Genomic DNA, 16,526 nt, shown 5'->3' on the forward strand with positions numbered 1-16,526 from the left:
ATACTAGCTAGGACTGGTAAGAGCATTGTTATGGTTACAGTGGTCACCCTTACGTCAGATAAAAATTATGACGCATTGATCTTTAATTAATAAAATAATGTAGCTGTTGGTAATTTGCTGTGGTATAAAAGGAAAGTAATATGGTGTTAATGAAAAAAAATCAACTTTGGGGTGGTAAAATTAAGTCCCCTTTTGTATCAGACTGTATAACATCACTTGTCATTGATTCTATTCCTATAACAACACACCCCAAAGTGTTTTATTCCTTACATGTTAACCACTGATACTATTTACAGCGATTAATCCATGTCAGAAGCGTGTGTGTCACGAGCATGCGGTGTGTGTGCACACTGGGCCGAACCAACACACATGCACATGTACAGAAGGCTATCAGGGAGACGGGCTGGTGTGTCTGCCCATTGATCCCTGCCAAACTGACTACGGCGGCTGCCAAAGCAACTCCTCGCGATGTGTGTATGATGGACCTGGGAAGGTAATTTTCTGTTTATTTCAGTAGTTATCATGACTAAATTGTGTTAGCTGTACATATATAAACACATCCACATCATTATGTGTATTTTTTTTTAAAAACTTAGGCTCACTGTGAATGTCTAGAAGGGTTTGAGAAGTTAGTCATGGGCGTGGGCTGCAGTCTGAGAGATGTGTGTAAACCAGACTCCTGCCATAAGAATGCTTACTGCACCACAGTGGCACCAGAAACAGTGGAGTAGGTTTGCTCAAAGCCTGTGCATGCATGTGCAAGCTTGTTTTTTTTCCCTAATATATCCCTATAGCACACAAACATGTACACAATATAATTTTGGATGTTTTTATCTACAGGTGTAAATGTCAAGATGGTTTCCTTGGCAATGGGAAAGTCTGCTTTGGCAACATAATCCATCGTCTGCAAGAACTAAACACTGACCCTACGAGCCGCTCATACGGTCAGCTCTCTAGTGCCATCAGCCTGTTTGGTGAGTGACATGACGGCTGTCGGATGCCAAAATAGCTTCTGATCAAGATGTAGTTTGCAGTCATTTTAAAGTTGTGCTATAAAATGTTAAGCAGACGTTTTTGTCGGAGTTTCACAGACATGTTATGTTCTGGTTTCAGAGGGTGCATTGTCCTGGCCTCTGACCTCACTTGGACCATTCACTGTGTTCGTGCCAAAGAACAGGGCTTTCAAATCAACACAACCTGTGAGTTATACAGAAAACTTGTACACTTATAGAAAATTACACACACACACAGACAAAAGTTTGCATCCCCCATAGTTCCTGGGACAAGAAAATTCACTTCTTCATAATCATTTATCCCCAAATAAAAGTGAAACATAAGGGTGATCTTCAACAAGACAACAATTATAAATCAGCTTTGAAAGATGTGTTTGGTCCTCGGTTCAATCTCAGACCTGCCAACCCTTAAAGGGAAAACACTCAGGGTTCTACCTCAACTTTCATGAATACACTGTTTAAACACATTGCAGGACAGAAAGCTGTATATTTAATCACTTTCCTATTATCATTGCTATTAAAATTATTTGTAGTGTGTTAGATTTTGCACTTCGTTTTTCTCTTTCACCCAACTGTTTTCAGCTGAATGGTTTTGGTGGCATCCTTAATAAATATAGATGTTAACTATATATGTTCTTGTCTAACATCAGCCAAGTTGAACATACACTGATAGATTTTATTACACATTAATGAACTTAAAACATTAACAGAAAGAAGGGTTTAATTCAAATGTAATAATTCCATTTCTTTATCTTCTACATTTGATCATAAGAGTATGCAAGCCTTCGCATTTAACTGTACATCCTATACTGTCCTGTTCCAGGTGAAAACTCTGCTGGCAGATCAGGCGAAGGCTCGCTATCTCGTAAAGATGCACATGATCCCTGGAGAAGTGAACTCTGATACACTGAAGAACGGAATCCTCTATTACACTCTGACTGGGAAACCAGCTGAGTCAATAAGTGAGGTAGAGAAGTGTTTCTGTTTGAGTGTGTGTGAGAGGAAAACATACTTGGTCTGTTCTAGTTTATGCACTCCAGCCTTCTTCCATTCCTTCCTTCTGTACAAGTCAGGGCAGGTGAAGGTCCGCATCCATGGCAGTCGTAAAAAAGCCGCGCTGTTGGAGTCGGATATTATCTCTTCAAATGGGATGATCCACATAACTGACAAACTCCTGGACACAGTCCCTTCTACTGTAATAAGCGACAGTCAGGTTTGTTCATACGTACATAAGCTCATGGTACATAAGCTCACTGATTAATTTTCTGTAACAGCAGCTCTGACAGTTTTACAAGTTTAACTGTAATCAACATCGAGATGGGAATGGTAACGCTTTGCTTCAGGTCACATCACATCACCCCGTCGTTAATGATCTTCCTATAACAGCATGACATGAAGTGTTTGATTCCTTACATAACATACATCCTTAATCTAACCTTCTAACTTTTATAATAAACTGTTTTTTAACTCAGGAAAACCTGATGAAAATTCTGCAAGACAACGGCAAGTTCTCCATATTTAAGTCTTTAATCGAGGTAATGAAGAATACTTGTATTGTCATAAATTCATCCATCAAACACATTAGTAAAACTACAAATCTCTGACTGCATCCTACTGTTACAGAAAACCAACATGGTGGACATTTTGGATAAGGAGGGTCCCTATACGCTGTTTGCTCCCACAAATACGGCATTTACTTTAATGAAGGACAACGAGCTAAACTACCTTAAATCTGAGGAGGTAGGCCTGTACCTCGTACATTACATTACATTACATTACATTACCACGCAGTATCACTACACTGCTGCACAAAGGTTAATTATTCTGACCAAAACTGAGTTTTAAGTGAAAAAAGCTTTTGGTATCTGATTTATTAGTTTTAGATAAAATAAGGTGCAAAGATTTACTTTTAGTGCATTTATCTGGATATATAAAAGACTTTTGCAACTTTTTTCTCAGTTTCAGTTTTAGCATAGTCAGAGGTGGTTGTTTATGTATTTATGTATCTGTGCTTTGTTCCTATATTTAATTACTCTAGGGAATTCATAACTTATTTAAATATTTGTGCTCTTATTACATTTTAATTATAACAACAGCTGTCCAATTTAACTTTTTTAAGTTTTGAAATATTTAAACCATCCAATCAAATTCATCCCAGTTTGTATGAATATCATAATTAATCATCTTTGCTTGCTTAAGTGGCTGTAATAAGATTCTATTAAAAAGTTCTATACAGTGTTACAGTTATGTATAGATGTATAACGATGCATTGTACATCTATGCATTATCTGCACTGGATACAATAATAATAATAATGTAATAAAAAAGGGGTAATGTTGGATAATGTTCAGTCGTAAGAAAAGGTAGAAACTCCACCGCTAGCCCTAAATTGAACCTTTGTACCTTTTTTCATATGAATTGAGCTGTGAGAATTGATACGAATTTGAAAGCCTGAGACCATGTTGGGAAAAAATAAATAAAAATTTTAAAAAAATTATTTCTAATATCAGTAAAACGCAGTTACTTTTTACTTTTAATTACTTACATAGACATCCACATAATAAATACCCATATTCAGTGAAGTATAATTTTGTGTACTTTTCCTTTGTAGTCAGTGAAGCTTACTTATTTAGTGCAGTATAACACACAGTACATTGCACTACACAGTCATGATAGCATTTTCTTCTGTTCTGTTTCTTCATCTTTTATCTACAGGGTAAACCAAAACTACTGGAATTTCTGCGAAACCATGTTGTAGCCTCAGCCCAGGTGTGTGTTGTTCTCCGTAAAGCATGATGCTCTTTTACATCAAACATGTCTCTGTGAAATTTCTTGATTATTTGTGTTCTTTTCTCATTATTATGTCAGCTGAAAGCCAGTTACATCGTATCCATCTCACAAACCGTATCCATGGCTAATCAAGTCCTGACAATTAATGTGACAGCTGCGGTGAGTACTCCAGATCAACTCTAATTAAAAGTGATAATTTATTTCTAACCTTGCATATAAAGAATAAATGCTTACAGTTTGCTGTTTAATTAAGAATGTCATGATTAATACAAAGTCAACTCCAGAATTATCGGCACCCTGAGCAAAAAAGGCAGCCATATTTTAGGCTAAAATTCCTTACTGCAATTCATCATTTTTTTAAATACCCCTCAACCCAAACAAATACCCCTCAACTATTATATTTTACTGTGGGTTAGATGCTTTCACACTTTCACACAGTCCTGATTTTTCACTAGACATATTGACTGTGTTAAAAAATAATAATAATAAATTAAAAAAAAAAAAAAAAAAAATTTCTGACCACAACAGTCAATTCCAACTGTAGGTCCACTGATGCTTGGTGAAGTTCAGGTGCTGCATTTTATTGTTGGTTCTCAGGTAGAGCTTTCTCTGCTGATGGATGACAAAATGATTGTACAAAAGGAAAAAATAGGTTTTTGAGACTGATCATGATCAAAATCATATTTTTTTTCAACTGCAATAAATTGTACCACATCTTTCTTTGGGGAGCCAGTAATTTTGGGACAAAGCTTTTAAGTTAAATAAATACTATTGTTTGAAAATAATAATGATTTCAAGTGATAATTTGAATTATTGTATGTGACATCTTTCTTATGCAGTAATTTCTGCCTATTATAAGTACGTTGAACTGAAATGGTAAAATGATTGTTAGGCTTGTAAATATTAAAGATTTTGGAACATGGTTTCTGCCCATAAACAGGGTCAAATCCTGGTCAGTGGGGTAGCAGTAGCTGAGGCAGATGTTGAGGCAAAGAACGGATGTCTGTATTCACTGGTAGATGTTTTAATCCCACCATCCATAGAGCCCATTCTTCCTCATCGATGTGACTTGACGGAAAGTAACGTTTATAAGGTGAGAATCAGCCAGTGATGGCTATCTAATATCAATCTAACAATATCTATCAATAGTTCAACAATAAAGCTATTAGGGTTGAACAGTGCATTATACCACAAGGTTTTAATCGATGGCATACAGTAATAAGAATAATGTGGTTTGTAATACTTTCCTTCAAACTGAAAAACACTAGACTTACTGTTTTGTGACCTGTAATTTTCTGTCATTTGTGCTTTAATTGGATGTGTATTTTTAAAAGAGTAGATCATCCAGCTCATTCTCGTTCATTACACCTGCAACTTTTTTTCACATGCACCTTCTCGATCAGTGCTGACGATGTGTTACGGGTGTGCTGAAAAAATATCAGTCCAAATGGAGATCAAATCTATGTGTAATCACCTGACACGATGGTCACTGACAGGCTGCATGAATCTACAGTCTGAGCTAGAAAGTAATCAGCCCTAACCCCTGTTCTTCACACCAGTCTGGGTCATTTCCTACAACTGGTGGTGGTGGTGGTGGTGGTGCTGTTACACTTGGTTGCACAGAAATCCAAAATAATCCTCCATTTTTTAACAGAAATAGTAATGCAGATGCAAAAATGAAACATTTTTATCTATGAAAGACAGGAGGAGCTTAGCCCTGCTAGCACATTTATACCAGCCACCCAATCCTCAGCTAATAAGCAAGTCTCAAAGTGAACCCAAGACTAAAGAAACTCTGATAAAGTGTAGTTAGTCCTGCTTATTAAAGAGAAGCACTTATAGAGAACCATCTTGCTTCCTGTCCTCAGAGTCCATGTGTCAGCTGTACGTCAGTCTCCAGGGCTACCTGCCCAACCGGCGTCTCACTGGTAAGGAGATACTCAGTGTTCAGTAACTGTTGTATTTTTCCATTAGAACAGTCCATTTCATATTTGCCAGTAGTCCACCTGATCTTGAAAGTTACTAGAAAATATGGGTTAATTGAGTAATAACCTGATGGTGTGTAGTTAATTTCCTGTTGAAAGGAAAGTCCTTAAAGTCACCCTAAACCAGGGGTGCTCAAACTTTTTGTGGCCAGTGATCCCATTTTAAGGTTTCAGAATTCTGTCGGGGATAGTCGCTTTTTCACATAGCATTTTCATAAGCCTATAGCCAATTTTTACATTCATACAGCTCATTTGGATCAGGGCACGTCGCATTTCATTTCTGTGCTTTCTGACACTGGTTTAGAAAATATAATGTGCAAATATCTGTAAATATTAAACATGTAAACCACTGTATTTTATCCTGTAAAGTTTGTTAATCCAATAAAAATGTTCACGTCTATGGTTTATAGCAGGTAGAACTTTCACAAAGGTGGGTTTTAAACAATGCCAGAGCAGACATACAATGCTAAATATACGTAACATAAATATTGTATTTTGTAGCGTGTTAAGCTACCAACCACATCAATGACATGCATAAAGACACTTTTTTATCTTCAAGTAGCCACTCTGCCACTGCACGCTGCCCCTGTCCACTTAGTTTAACATGACAGCATGTTGGACTGCAGTCTGCTGTAAACTGGGTTAAAGAGGAGCTCCAAATTGAATGAAGGATAATGAAATTTTAATAATAAAAACCTGAGAATTTTAATTATTATTAAATATGAATCCCATATTCAAGTTTATATGCATAGAACTAAAAATAACGGTTGGTAAAAATTTCCTGCGATCCCGTCCACATCCTAAACTGGCCCAAAAAGGTTTAGAACCTATGCCCTAAACTGTGCTTTAATTTTATTCTTTGTATGTATGTGATTCGTATGAAAATGAAACGTGAAGAAGACACTGCATTGAAAAAGCAGCTTATAAATAAGTAAATATGGATGGATGGATGTCTCTTTATTTGCCTCAGATCTAACGTAGTAGTATGTGCAGTTTATTAGTGTAGCTGTTTTAAGGAGCAATCATTTTTAAATGAATAGCCTAATAAGCTGGTTCTGAAATTACATTTAAAGTCATATCTAAAATCTCTCCCTCTTGTGGCCACTCTGTGAAGAACACAACTTCCACAGGCTGTGTGTACATGAAGAGAACTTTCGGCATGGACGCTCCTGTTCTAGGCTGCAGTCTGTTCTGCAACGAGACCCGTACTGTGAGTACGACGCCTAACATTTCACACACATATCACTCATTATGGCTAAGATCTGCTCTTGCAACCTTAAGAAGCGTGTAACTTCAAGAAGTATGGAGTTTCATTATTGGTCTTTGCACAATGGCTAATTAAATGCTTGATGCTTTCTGGCATTTGAAAAACATGTGAAGGTGCATTTCAACCATGTAATGCCTTCAAGTAAGTGCATGTGGCATCACATGAGAAATATGTGATCATATGTGAAAAATAAAACCACATGCTGTAAATATGGAAAAAGTACATGTGCAAATAAATGAAATATAGTAAAGAAATTTGCATGTGAAATAATAAAAATAAAAATACCATGTGAAAAGAAATGATTCATGTGAAAAATTGCATGTGAAAAAAAGCAGGAACTATATGGAAAATGGTCACATGTGAAATGTGTGAAATATAACATGAATAATTCACACATGAATTGTGTGATTTCTAACATGTGAGTTTGGGTGACTTTATTTTAGACCCCTCAGTGCTGTAAAGGCTTCTATGGTCCAGACTGTTCTCCGTGTCCTAGCGGTTTCAGTGCCCCATGCTCATCTCATGGCAAGGTATGAGATACAGACACATGTATACACACACACACATACGCACCCACACACACACTCATGCACACACACTCATGCATACTGCATGCTGCTCTCAAAATGAAAAACCTCACCAGTGAATATACAGATACAGTTATACACACAGCTCATCACTTTCTTCTGCTGTTTCAGTGTTTGGATGGTATAGAAGGCAACGGCACGTGTCAGTGTGAGCCCAACTTCAAAGGGTGGCGATGCCAGTATTGCGCCGACCCCAACAAATACGGCCCTTTCTGCAACCAGAGTAAGATTTTACCCTCAACTCACTGCTTTATAAAGAACAGGAAAGCTTCTGGAATACCACAGACTACTCTATATCAACTCTATAACATTACTGAATAGCAAAAATAGTTATCTTTTATTGCTTAACCATTAGTCATTAGTTGATGGCTATAAATAAGACAATTTCATGTGGTTATGTTTTGTTTCAATGTTTCTGTTTGGCTAGTGCCATGGACTCTGAACAGATAAGACACATCTGTTTTGAATTTGATGGGGGAGAATAAACACAAATTTTACTTGTCTGTTTGTCCTTAAACATTGTTATTTCATTGGCATTCTTTTTTAAAAAGCCATGCTGAAGTTCATTAATCAAAATAATCTATGAAGGTCTGTGAAAACACTTCCCTTTCTGAGCTAATGTCTGTAGCCCTGTAGCTAGTCTGTTGTCTGATGAGCTGCCGTCAGCTAAATAATTTACACAAATGCATGTGATTGGATAAGACGCAACAGAGGATCTGCTACAGAAGCCGAGATGTTTCATGGTCTGTTATAAACCAGAGATGCAGAACTACGGCTCTGTTACTGTATTTTTCAGTCCACTGAAATACTTGTGTTCAAAATGTGTCAAAACATTTTTTTTTCAGCTGAGAAATACTAAACACATTACTTTCCACACAATTTTTTTTAGTTTTTATTTTTTTCAGTGCAGTTGATACCCTCTGCTCTAGAGATATATTTTTGCCATATTTTGTGCCCTGTTTAAACTACTACATAAAAATCCAAATTCTTCAGCCTGTCGGTGTGTACGTGGTGTTTGTGACAATCGGCCTGAAGCAAACGGAGCGTGTAAACCACACTCCTGTCAGCAAGGCATCACGGGAGAGCTGTGTGATAAACATGCACTTCCCTGTGGGCCGAGCCAAACATGCCATATCCACGCCAACTGCATCCTGGAACGAGAAGGGGAGGAACAGTGAGTGCCCTGCTTTTATAATGAAAAAAACCCCAAAATCTACCAGTTTGAAATGAAACAGATTAAACCTAATATATGTTTTATTTTACTTCATGTTGTGTTGCGCTACTTAATTTTAAATCTGGCTAAACAAATCAAATAAAATCTTAACCTTAACCTGAGTGAATGCTGGATGGAGGATTTATTTTGATGAATGATAAATGAATCTGTCTAAACAAGTAAACCCCAACTTTAAAGAATAATCATTATAAAACCTTTTTTTCTTCCTTTTTAAGTAAAAACTTTCCTCTGAGGCACTCTTTCATACATGCTGCCATTTTTTAAATTTAAAAACCTCCAATGCAAGTTTTAAATGAATCCCTAAATAAAATTTAAACCTGAGTTTAAATTAATGATTAGTAAGATTAAGAGTAAAGTAAGTTTTCTTTTTAAATCAGGTTTAAATGAGGGCTTAAATGCAATCCTGAGGTTTACATTTTGGTGCAGCTGAATTTTATAGATCTTCCTTAGCTTAATACAAATCAGACCTAATATTTTTGGTGTAACCCAGTCCTACTGTGCTTCATGAATAAAATTTATGTGCTGATTTTACTGACTTACTATTTTACTATATGCTTTTCCATGCATAGATTGAATTAAGCTAAAGATCTATTTTTTAATACATCTTTATTAAAGCTGTGTCTGTAAGCCTGGTTACATGGGCGATGGATTGCAGTGTGTGCATGAAGACCCGTGTACATGGAGTCCGAATGGGGGCTGCAGTTACAATGTAGGTCAAGAATGTGTGTGTGCACATGTGTGCACATGTGTGTGTGTGTGTGTGTATGTGTGTGCTTTATGGATTGATGTGCCATTAGAATTGAGATTAAATTTTTATTTAAAGTTCACCAAAATGGTTCAAATTCAATTTTAAAATGTAAGATGTACAATATTCTAATTTATGTTTCAGTGGCACAACACATTTTAAATTCGCTGATTCACTGGACAGTCTCATACTGATTCCCTTACTCCTGATTGGCCAAAATGGCATCAACCAACTAGATTTATTTGCTTGTTCTTTTAAATAAATTTGATTAATTTAAAATTCAGTTTTACTTAATTCAGCTTTAAATTTGTAATAAATTGATCATTTCACTCTAATCCATGAAAATGCATGTCCTAATATCATTCGCAGGCGAGATGTGTACAGCTGGGATTGGGAAGACACAAGTGTGAGTGTCTGAGTGGGTGGAAAGAGGATGGAGATGAGTGTCAGCCTGTTAATAACTGTTTGGAGCCGTCCAGAGGAGGGTGTCACCCTAACGCCTCCTGTGTCTATGTGGGTCCTGGGCAGGTAGGAACTGTTCTCTACACTATCCATCCCTAATATTACTCTATTTATTCATATTATACATATATTCTATCCATCCATCCATCCGTTTACCCAATCAACTACATCCATCCATGCAAATATCCATCTATCCAATCAACCATCAATCCATCTGTCCTTCCATCCATCCAATCATTAATCCACCCATTCACCCAATCAACTACATCCATCCATGCAATCATCCATCCATCCATCTATCCATCCATTCAATCAACCATCCATCCATTCACCCATCTGTCCATGCATCCATCAATCCATCCATCTAGTCGGTCAGCTGTGATGTTTTTTTTTTTCTTTTCAGAATGAATGTGTTTGCACGAGAAATTTCCGTGGCACTGGGAGAGATTGTGAGCCTGTAAATCAGTGTGTAAACCTGATGGGAGGATGCCATCAATTGGTGAGCAGCTCACACACACACACACACACACACACACACACACACTCTTTAGCACTGCTGTCTCACAACTCCAGGGTCCCAGGTTAGATCCTGAGCTCAGGTTATTGTCTTTCTTAACTTTCACATGTTCTCCCCGTGTCTGCATGTGTCTCCTCTATGTTTCCTCCCGCCTCTCATAAGGGTAAATTGGTGAGTCTAAATTACCTCTAGGCATGACTGAGTGTGTGAGGGAGTAGATGTGTGTATGCATAATGCCCTGTGATGGGCTGCCATCCCATTCAGAGTGTATTCCCTCTTCATGCCAAGTGTTCCTGGGATTGGCTCTGGATATCCCAGCACCCTGACCAGGATAAAGAGCTTATTGAGGATGAATGATTGAATGAATTAAAATACTCCTGTTTTTCCTTTAGGCCAGTTGTGTGATGATGTATCCTGGAAGGTTTGAGTGTGTGTGTCAAACCGGCTACACAGGAGATGGAAGAATTTGCTATGGATCTCTGGCACAGGTACGAAAGCTAGTCACGACTTTAATTGATCAACATTTCAAGATTTTAGGACACCAAAAAGCTGTTCAGTCAAATTCTAGACTAACTTACATGCACACTTCATACCGTTGAGTGCACAAGTTTGTACACCCTTAGGATAGATTGAAGAAGATTTAAAGTGCTTGGTGTTAGATTTCAGGGATATTTCTCTAATATCACAAAAAAGTAATTGAAATGAATGAAAAGTGGATGCTAAGATATCAAGAGTGAAAAAAAACATCAACATGATATCAGTTTCAAAGTTTGCAGCTTCCATTCTGGGTGTGAGCTAAATATTCACTAATGATTTTTTTGCCCTCCCTTTGCTTTTATAACTGACTACAGCCTCTTCCATATCATCTGAACAGCTTTAGAGTGCTCTCATTTGTAATCCGTTCCTCAACACAATCCTTATGCTATTTCTGTTCTGACGTTCCTTTGTCAATTCTTTTGTTTTACACTTCTGTTATAACAAATATGCTTTCTCAAATCACAATTACATCACTGTGTTTTTGTAGGAACTGCAAAGCAATCTTGACCTGAGTGGATTCAATACATGGGTCACTGTAAGTCCAACACTTTCCAATTTATAACTTTGGTCATGTATTAAAAAAAAAACTCTAAAGCTTTGTTTTAAGATATCTTTGAAAGTCAAAGGCAAGCATCATGTTTGTTCTTTAATGATCCACAGAGAGCAGATCTCATGCAGATGATGTTTGAGAAGCAGAACATCACTCTTTTCGTGCCCTCATTAGCAGCCATCAACGCCATGAGCAAAGAAGATCAGGATTTCTGGCTGTCCAGCAGCAACGTTCAAAGTCTGGTCATGTAAGATCTATATCACAGTGTAGTCTGGATACCATTTGATTTAAATGTGTTCACCTGGGTCAAGAATAAACCCATGATTAAATCTTCCCCACTCTTGATTTATGTAAATAATGATTATTGCCACCTCACAACTTGATCCTGAACTCATGTTGCTGTCTGTGTATAGATTATTTTATGCAATTATTTCAAGAAAAAAAGCTAAATTATTTCCCAAAAGGATTGTACAGTTTCGGCTTGAAACAATTTTCATATTAAGCTTGATAAATGGAGCCCAATAATCATTTTAAAGGCTTTACTATAACAAAGAGGTTTTTTTTTTATATTTAAAAGATATTTTGATACCAGTTTGATGAAGAAACTGAAAGTCAAGGAAAACTGAAAACTTAATGGCTATCAAACTGTAGTTAATTAAATTAAGTCATTAGGACTGAAACAGATATTTTTTTTTTTTAAAAAATGCATATAATAACATATCAGTTGAATGGTTCTGTTTCTGCATTGTTGACACCTGAATAAACCTGAGTAATGAATAAATTATGGTGACATGTGACTAAAATGCTGTGTGTGTGTGTGTGTGTTTAGGGGCCATGTGGTGTCTGGGCTTTATAGATTATCAGACCTGCGTACCTACCCCTTTCCACAACTGGTTTCTGTTTTAAGAGGAACACTTCCTGTTTCCTGGACCAATGAGGTAAAGCGTTGTGTCAATTTAATAAGCTTCATAACAGTCCCACCCACATTAAAAAAACAACAGCATAACAGTAAAGTGAGTAAAGTTTTCACTAAAATTGCACCTTTTTTATTTTTATTTAGACCACAATGGTTGCCAGGTCTACTATTACATCAGGAGACATAGTCGCCAAGAATGGACTCATTCATCTGATTGATAAAGCAAGTGTTCTGGCTTTTAAAACTGTGCAAAAGAATTTAAAGTATTTATTTAGAAATGCCCACTAATGTGTTGTGTCTTTGCCAGGTCCTAATCTCTGAACGTAAACTGAGTACTGGTTTACTCGGGGTGCTGGACAAGACACCACAGTTCTCTCTCTTCAAGAATGCTCTTATGGTAGGTTTGAAATGAGAATGTCTGTGGAACAGACACAATTGCCTCTTGTTTTAACGAAAAAGTGAAGATTTTAATTAATTTCTGTTGTGTTTTAGACATACAACCTGAGTACAGAGATAGAGGAGGCCTCTGGCTTTACAGTTTTTGCCCCTACAGACAGCGCCATCAGAGAATACCTGAAGAGTACAGGCCAGGATTCACTGGTACCAGCTGTGAACACGCACGCGCACGCATCCACACACATGCGCACACTTGCGCACACACACACAAACACACATACACACTCACATGCATGCAGTAGAACACTGGTCCTCAGCCTTTATTACAACCATTACATGCACTGACACTGGAGACTCCTTCAATAAAGGTTAAACAGACCTTATGGAAACCTTAAAAATATCAAAGATTATGAGTTTTGTTTATTATTAGCCTTAGATTATGTGGAGCACAGGGTAAAATAAGGGTATGCTGTTTTTCACTCAAAAGCAAACCTTTGCATTCAACCGTATAAACACATTTTACACAATATTATATTTAATTCAATTCAATTTTATTTGTATAGCACTTTTAACAGTGGCCATTGTCACAAAGCAGCTTTACAGAAATATATAAATTCAGGATATAAATTATAAACTTATAAATTTATAAATTTATCCGTAATGAGCAATCCAGAGGCTAAGGTGGCAAGGAAAAACTCCCTGAGACGATTTCAGGAAGAAACCTTGAGAGGAACCAGACCCAAAAGGGAACCCATCCTCATCTGGGTGACAACGAATAGTGCGATTAATTGTGTAAACAGGAAAATTCATTATAGTTTTCAGATGAAGTCTATTTTGTTGAAATTATCAACTGTTCACTGATGGAGAGAGAGAGAGAGAGAGAGAGAGAGATTGTTTGGTATGGTAATTGTCATGTAATGGTTAAGGACAATGTATGTGCAAGCAGGGACTCTAGCTATGATAGCATATGTGTGTGCATGTATGACCTGGCTTGTGTTCATGTGTGTCTGTATGATTTCTTGTGTCTAGGATGTGAATGTGACGCAGTACCACATCGTCCTGGATGAGACTCTGTTGCAGGGCGACTTGCAGGACGGTCTGTATAAAGACACTATGCTGGGATTCTCCTATCAGCTGGGTATATTCCGCAATGACAGCAATGTAGGTCAAATACTCCTTCCTTCCGTAATCAACCTGTAAAACTGACATCTGATGAAAGTTGAGGTTGAGGTAGATACTATGTGTAATTATATTATAATTTTAGCAATATTTTCTTAGCAATTTACCAACATATCTGAGCAAAATGTTAATGTTCCCAGCACATGTTTGTCTCATTTCCAGTGCCATTCTGCATTTGCATTGCTTGTATAAAAGATGTCCTCGCTTACATGGATGTAGGCCTTAGTAATTATCTAGCATATGCTCGGAGTTCATGTTTCCCAGTAGCAATTCTGTTTTAACTACTTGCATCGACTACTTGTATACACAGTGTGTTAACCTTCCCATGATAAAAATCACAAATGAAATTGTAAAATGTCTCATTATAAAGCACCTTTTGTCATTCAAATACATAAATGCAAATGCAACATTTTGAATGCAAGTTTAAAATAATCATAACAATTCAAATTTACAAAAATAATTTTTAATTTTTTTAAAATGCTTGTGGTAAAATTATCATAGGGTTGGATTGAAAGGTTTGAGATAAGTGTCCATTCAACTCCATAAAACATTTTTGAAGAAATGTTCCTTCATATAGGGAGTGTGAACATGTTCAGCAGTTACAGCTGTAAATGGATTTATTTATTTTTTTTTGCTAAATGTAGTTCTTCAAAATAAATCTGGTTAGAATTAAAGTTATAAACATACTCATTTACCAAAACTGTTTTCAAAATCTAGTTATCCAAAAATATCTGAGGAATGGCGTATAAGCCAGAATATATAGTTATTCACCTGTGTATATATATATATGTATATATACTATATTTCAGTTCTTATCTTGTATCTAGTGGTTTGTAAACAAGGCACAGATGAATGCTACAGATATTGAGACTGATAAAGGAGTGATCCATGGATTGTCCGCTGTCCTGAAGATTCCTAAAAACCGCTGTGACACAGCCTCCAGCAGATATTTTTGGGTATGACCTAACTTCTTCTCAAACCTCTCTACTTCAGTTATCTTTTGAATCTCATACCTACACACTATTCTAAACTGTTCAGTCATGAATGTGTCCCAAGATTTGGACATTTATGCCCAAATCTCACTCTTGTTCCAGTGGATAATCTCAGCCAGATACTGGATTTGTAAGAGCTGCTGCTGTAATCATAAAGACTGTCCTGTGTTCATCCCAGGACTTTTACTTACTACAGTTTGTCTTTACTCTTCTACACCTGTACAGCTACATGCTGTGACCCAGAAGAGGATAGGCTCTCTTCTGAGTCGCCAAAGCTGATCTCTGACAATGTTGTTAAAAGTGCTATACGAATAAAATGGAATTGATATTGTATGTGTCTGATGATACTGTGTATAGGGAAGGTGTATGGACTGCTTCCGTCCACCCGAGAGTCGCTGTCCAACTGGAACAAAGCAACTGAAGTTGGTAAATGCCAATCAAAGAGTTGTCCCGAACCATGAGCATCATGTGTTGCATTGTTGAAATGAAATAACTGGTATTATTATGCCAAAGTGCTCTGATTCTGTGTCTTTTATTCAAAGTCACCAAGGAGATGTTTGTTCAGTATAAGGAAATATGGGCGGTTCGTCGGCTGCTCGGCCTCCTGTGAAAAACGCACCATTGTACGTATGGTTTTCTATCGTGCCTCCCTATATTGTTTAAAGAGCAACTCCTATGACCTTCATTCCTCTTTTCACATCATCCTTCATCTAACTCAATTTCTCAACAGAGAAAAATTACGAAAACTCGTATTCTGATCTCTGCTTTGTAAAGCTTATTGTGTACGCGCCCTTGCGACATACACTGACAGCAGCTATTCCAATGGCTAGTTTTTTTTTTTTTCATTTTCTCCCCAAATTGGTTAGCTGTCAATTCCCTCCCACCAGCCAACTCTATCACACAAAAGCTACCAACCGGGAGGCTAACACATGCTTCTTCAGACACATGTGTATCAAGCCAAGCACATCTTTTAAAACAGCAGGAGGAAAGCGCTATCCACCCTCTTCTACATACATGAACTCACAGATACCCATGATTGGCTAGTGTTACTGTGATTGACAGGGGGGAGAGAGAGTATGCCATCGATTCCACCAATAGAGCACAGCCAATTTTGCTGTCATGGTTCCCAAGATGGATGGCTATGGCATTGTTGGGATTTGAACTCATGCTGCTTGCAGTATGCTTCTATGTTGATCAGCATATCATTTAATACCAGACAACACACAGAAAGGCAGTTTCTCTGGGGTCCACACCAGGCTTATAGCACATGTCATAATCTGACAGCCCAATACAGACAGCTTCCATGTTATATTTTCTAAACCATGGTGAGAAAGTGCAGAAATGAAACTTGCACAC

At 37.3% G+C, this 16,526-nt stretch overlaps 1 protein-coding gene across 2 annotated transcripts in view; it reads left to right on the forward strand.

The window, feature by feature from the left end:
- Positions 1–16,526, forward strand: part of stab2 (stabilin 2) — a 42,702-nt gene that overhangs the window by 7,985 nt on the left and 18,191 nt on the right. For both annotated transcript variants that reach the window (XM_053241830.1, XM_026923064.3), the window contains exons 8-37: positions 297–493; positions 597–727; positions 841–974; positions 1,114–1,199; positions 1,837–1,980; positions 2,083–2,226; positions 2,486–2,548; positions 2,637–2,753; positions 3,729–3,782; positions 3,882–3,962; positions 4,744–4,896; positions 5,672–5,731; positions 6,903–6,998; positions 7,499–7,585; positions 7,754–7,865; positions 8,636–8,816; positions 9,492–9,585; positions 9,991–10,149; positions 10,487–10,582; positions 10,993–11,088; positions 11,625–11,672; positions 11,798–11,934; positions 12,517–12,625; positions 12,748–12,825; positions 12,911–13,000; positions 13,096–13,203; positions 14,029–14,160; positions 15,006–15,134; positions 15,528–15,596; positions 15,713–15,793. In XM_053241830.1, the coding sequence (XP_053097805.1) occupies positions 297–493; positions 597–727; positions 841–974; positions 1,114–1,199; positions 1,837–1,980; positions 2,083–2,226; positions 2,486–2,548; positions 2,637–2,753; positions 3,729–3,782; positions 3,882–3,962; positions 4,744–4,896; positions 5,672–5,731; positions 6,903–6,998; positions 7,499–7,585; positions 7,754–7,865; positions 8,636–8,816; positions 9,492–9,585; positions 9,991–10,149; positions 10,487–10,582; positions 10,993–11,088; positions 11,625–11,672; positions 11,798–11,934; positions 12,517–12,625; positions 12,748–12,825; positions 12,911–13,000; positions 13,096–13,203; positions 14,029–14,160; positions 15,006–15,134; positions 15,528–15,596; positions 15,713–15,793 (3,266 nt within the window). The remainder of the gene's footprint in view (positions 1–296; positions 494–596; positions 728–840; positions 975–1,113; positions 1,200–1,836; positions 1,981–2,082; positions 2,227–2,485; positions 2,549–2,636; positions 2,754–3,728; positions 3,783–3,881; positions 3,963–4,743; positions 4,897–5,671; positions 5,732–6,902; positions 6,999–7,498; positions 7,586–7,753; positions 7,866–8,635; positions 8,817–9,491; positions 9,586–9,990; positions 10,150–10,486; positions 10,583–10,992; positions 11,089–11,624; positions 11,673–11,797; positions 11,935–12,516; positions 12,626–12,747; positions 12,826–12,910; positions 13,001–13,095; positions 13,204–14,028; positions 14,161–15,005; positions 15,135–15,527; positions 15,597–15,712; positions 15,794–16,526) is intronic.

Source organism: Pangasianodon hypophthalmus, chromosome 18 (assembly GCF_027358585.1).
Source record: "Pangasianodon hypophthalmus isolate fPanHyp1 chromosome 18, fPanHyp1.pri, whole genome shotgun sequence".
Taxonomy (NCBI): Eukaryota; Metazoa; Chordata; class Actinopteri; order Siluriformes; family Pangasiidae; genus Pangasianodon; species Pangasianodon hypophthalmus.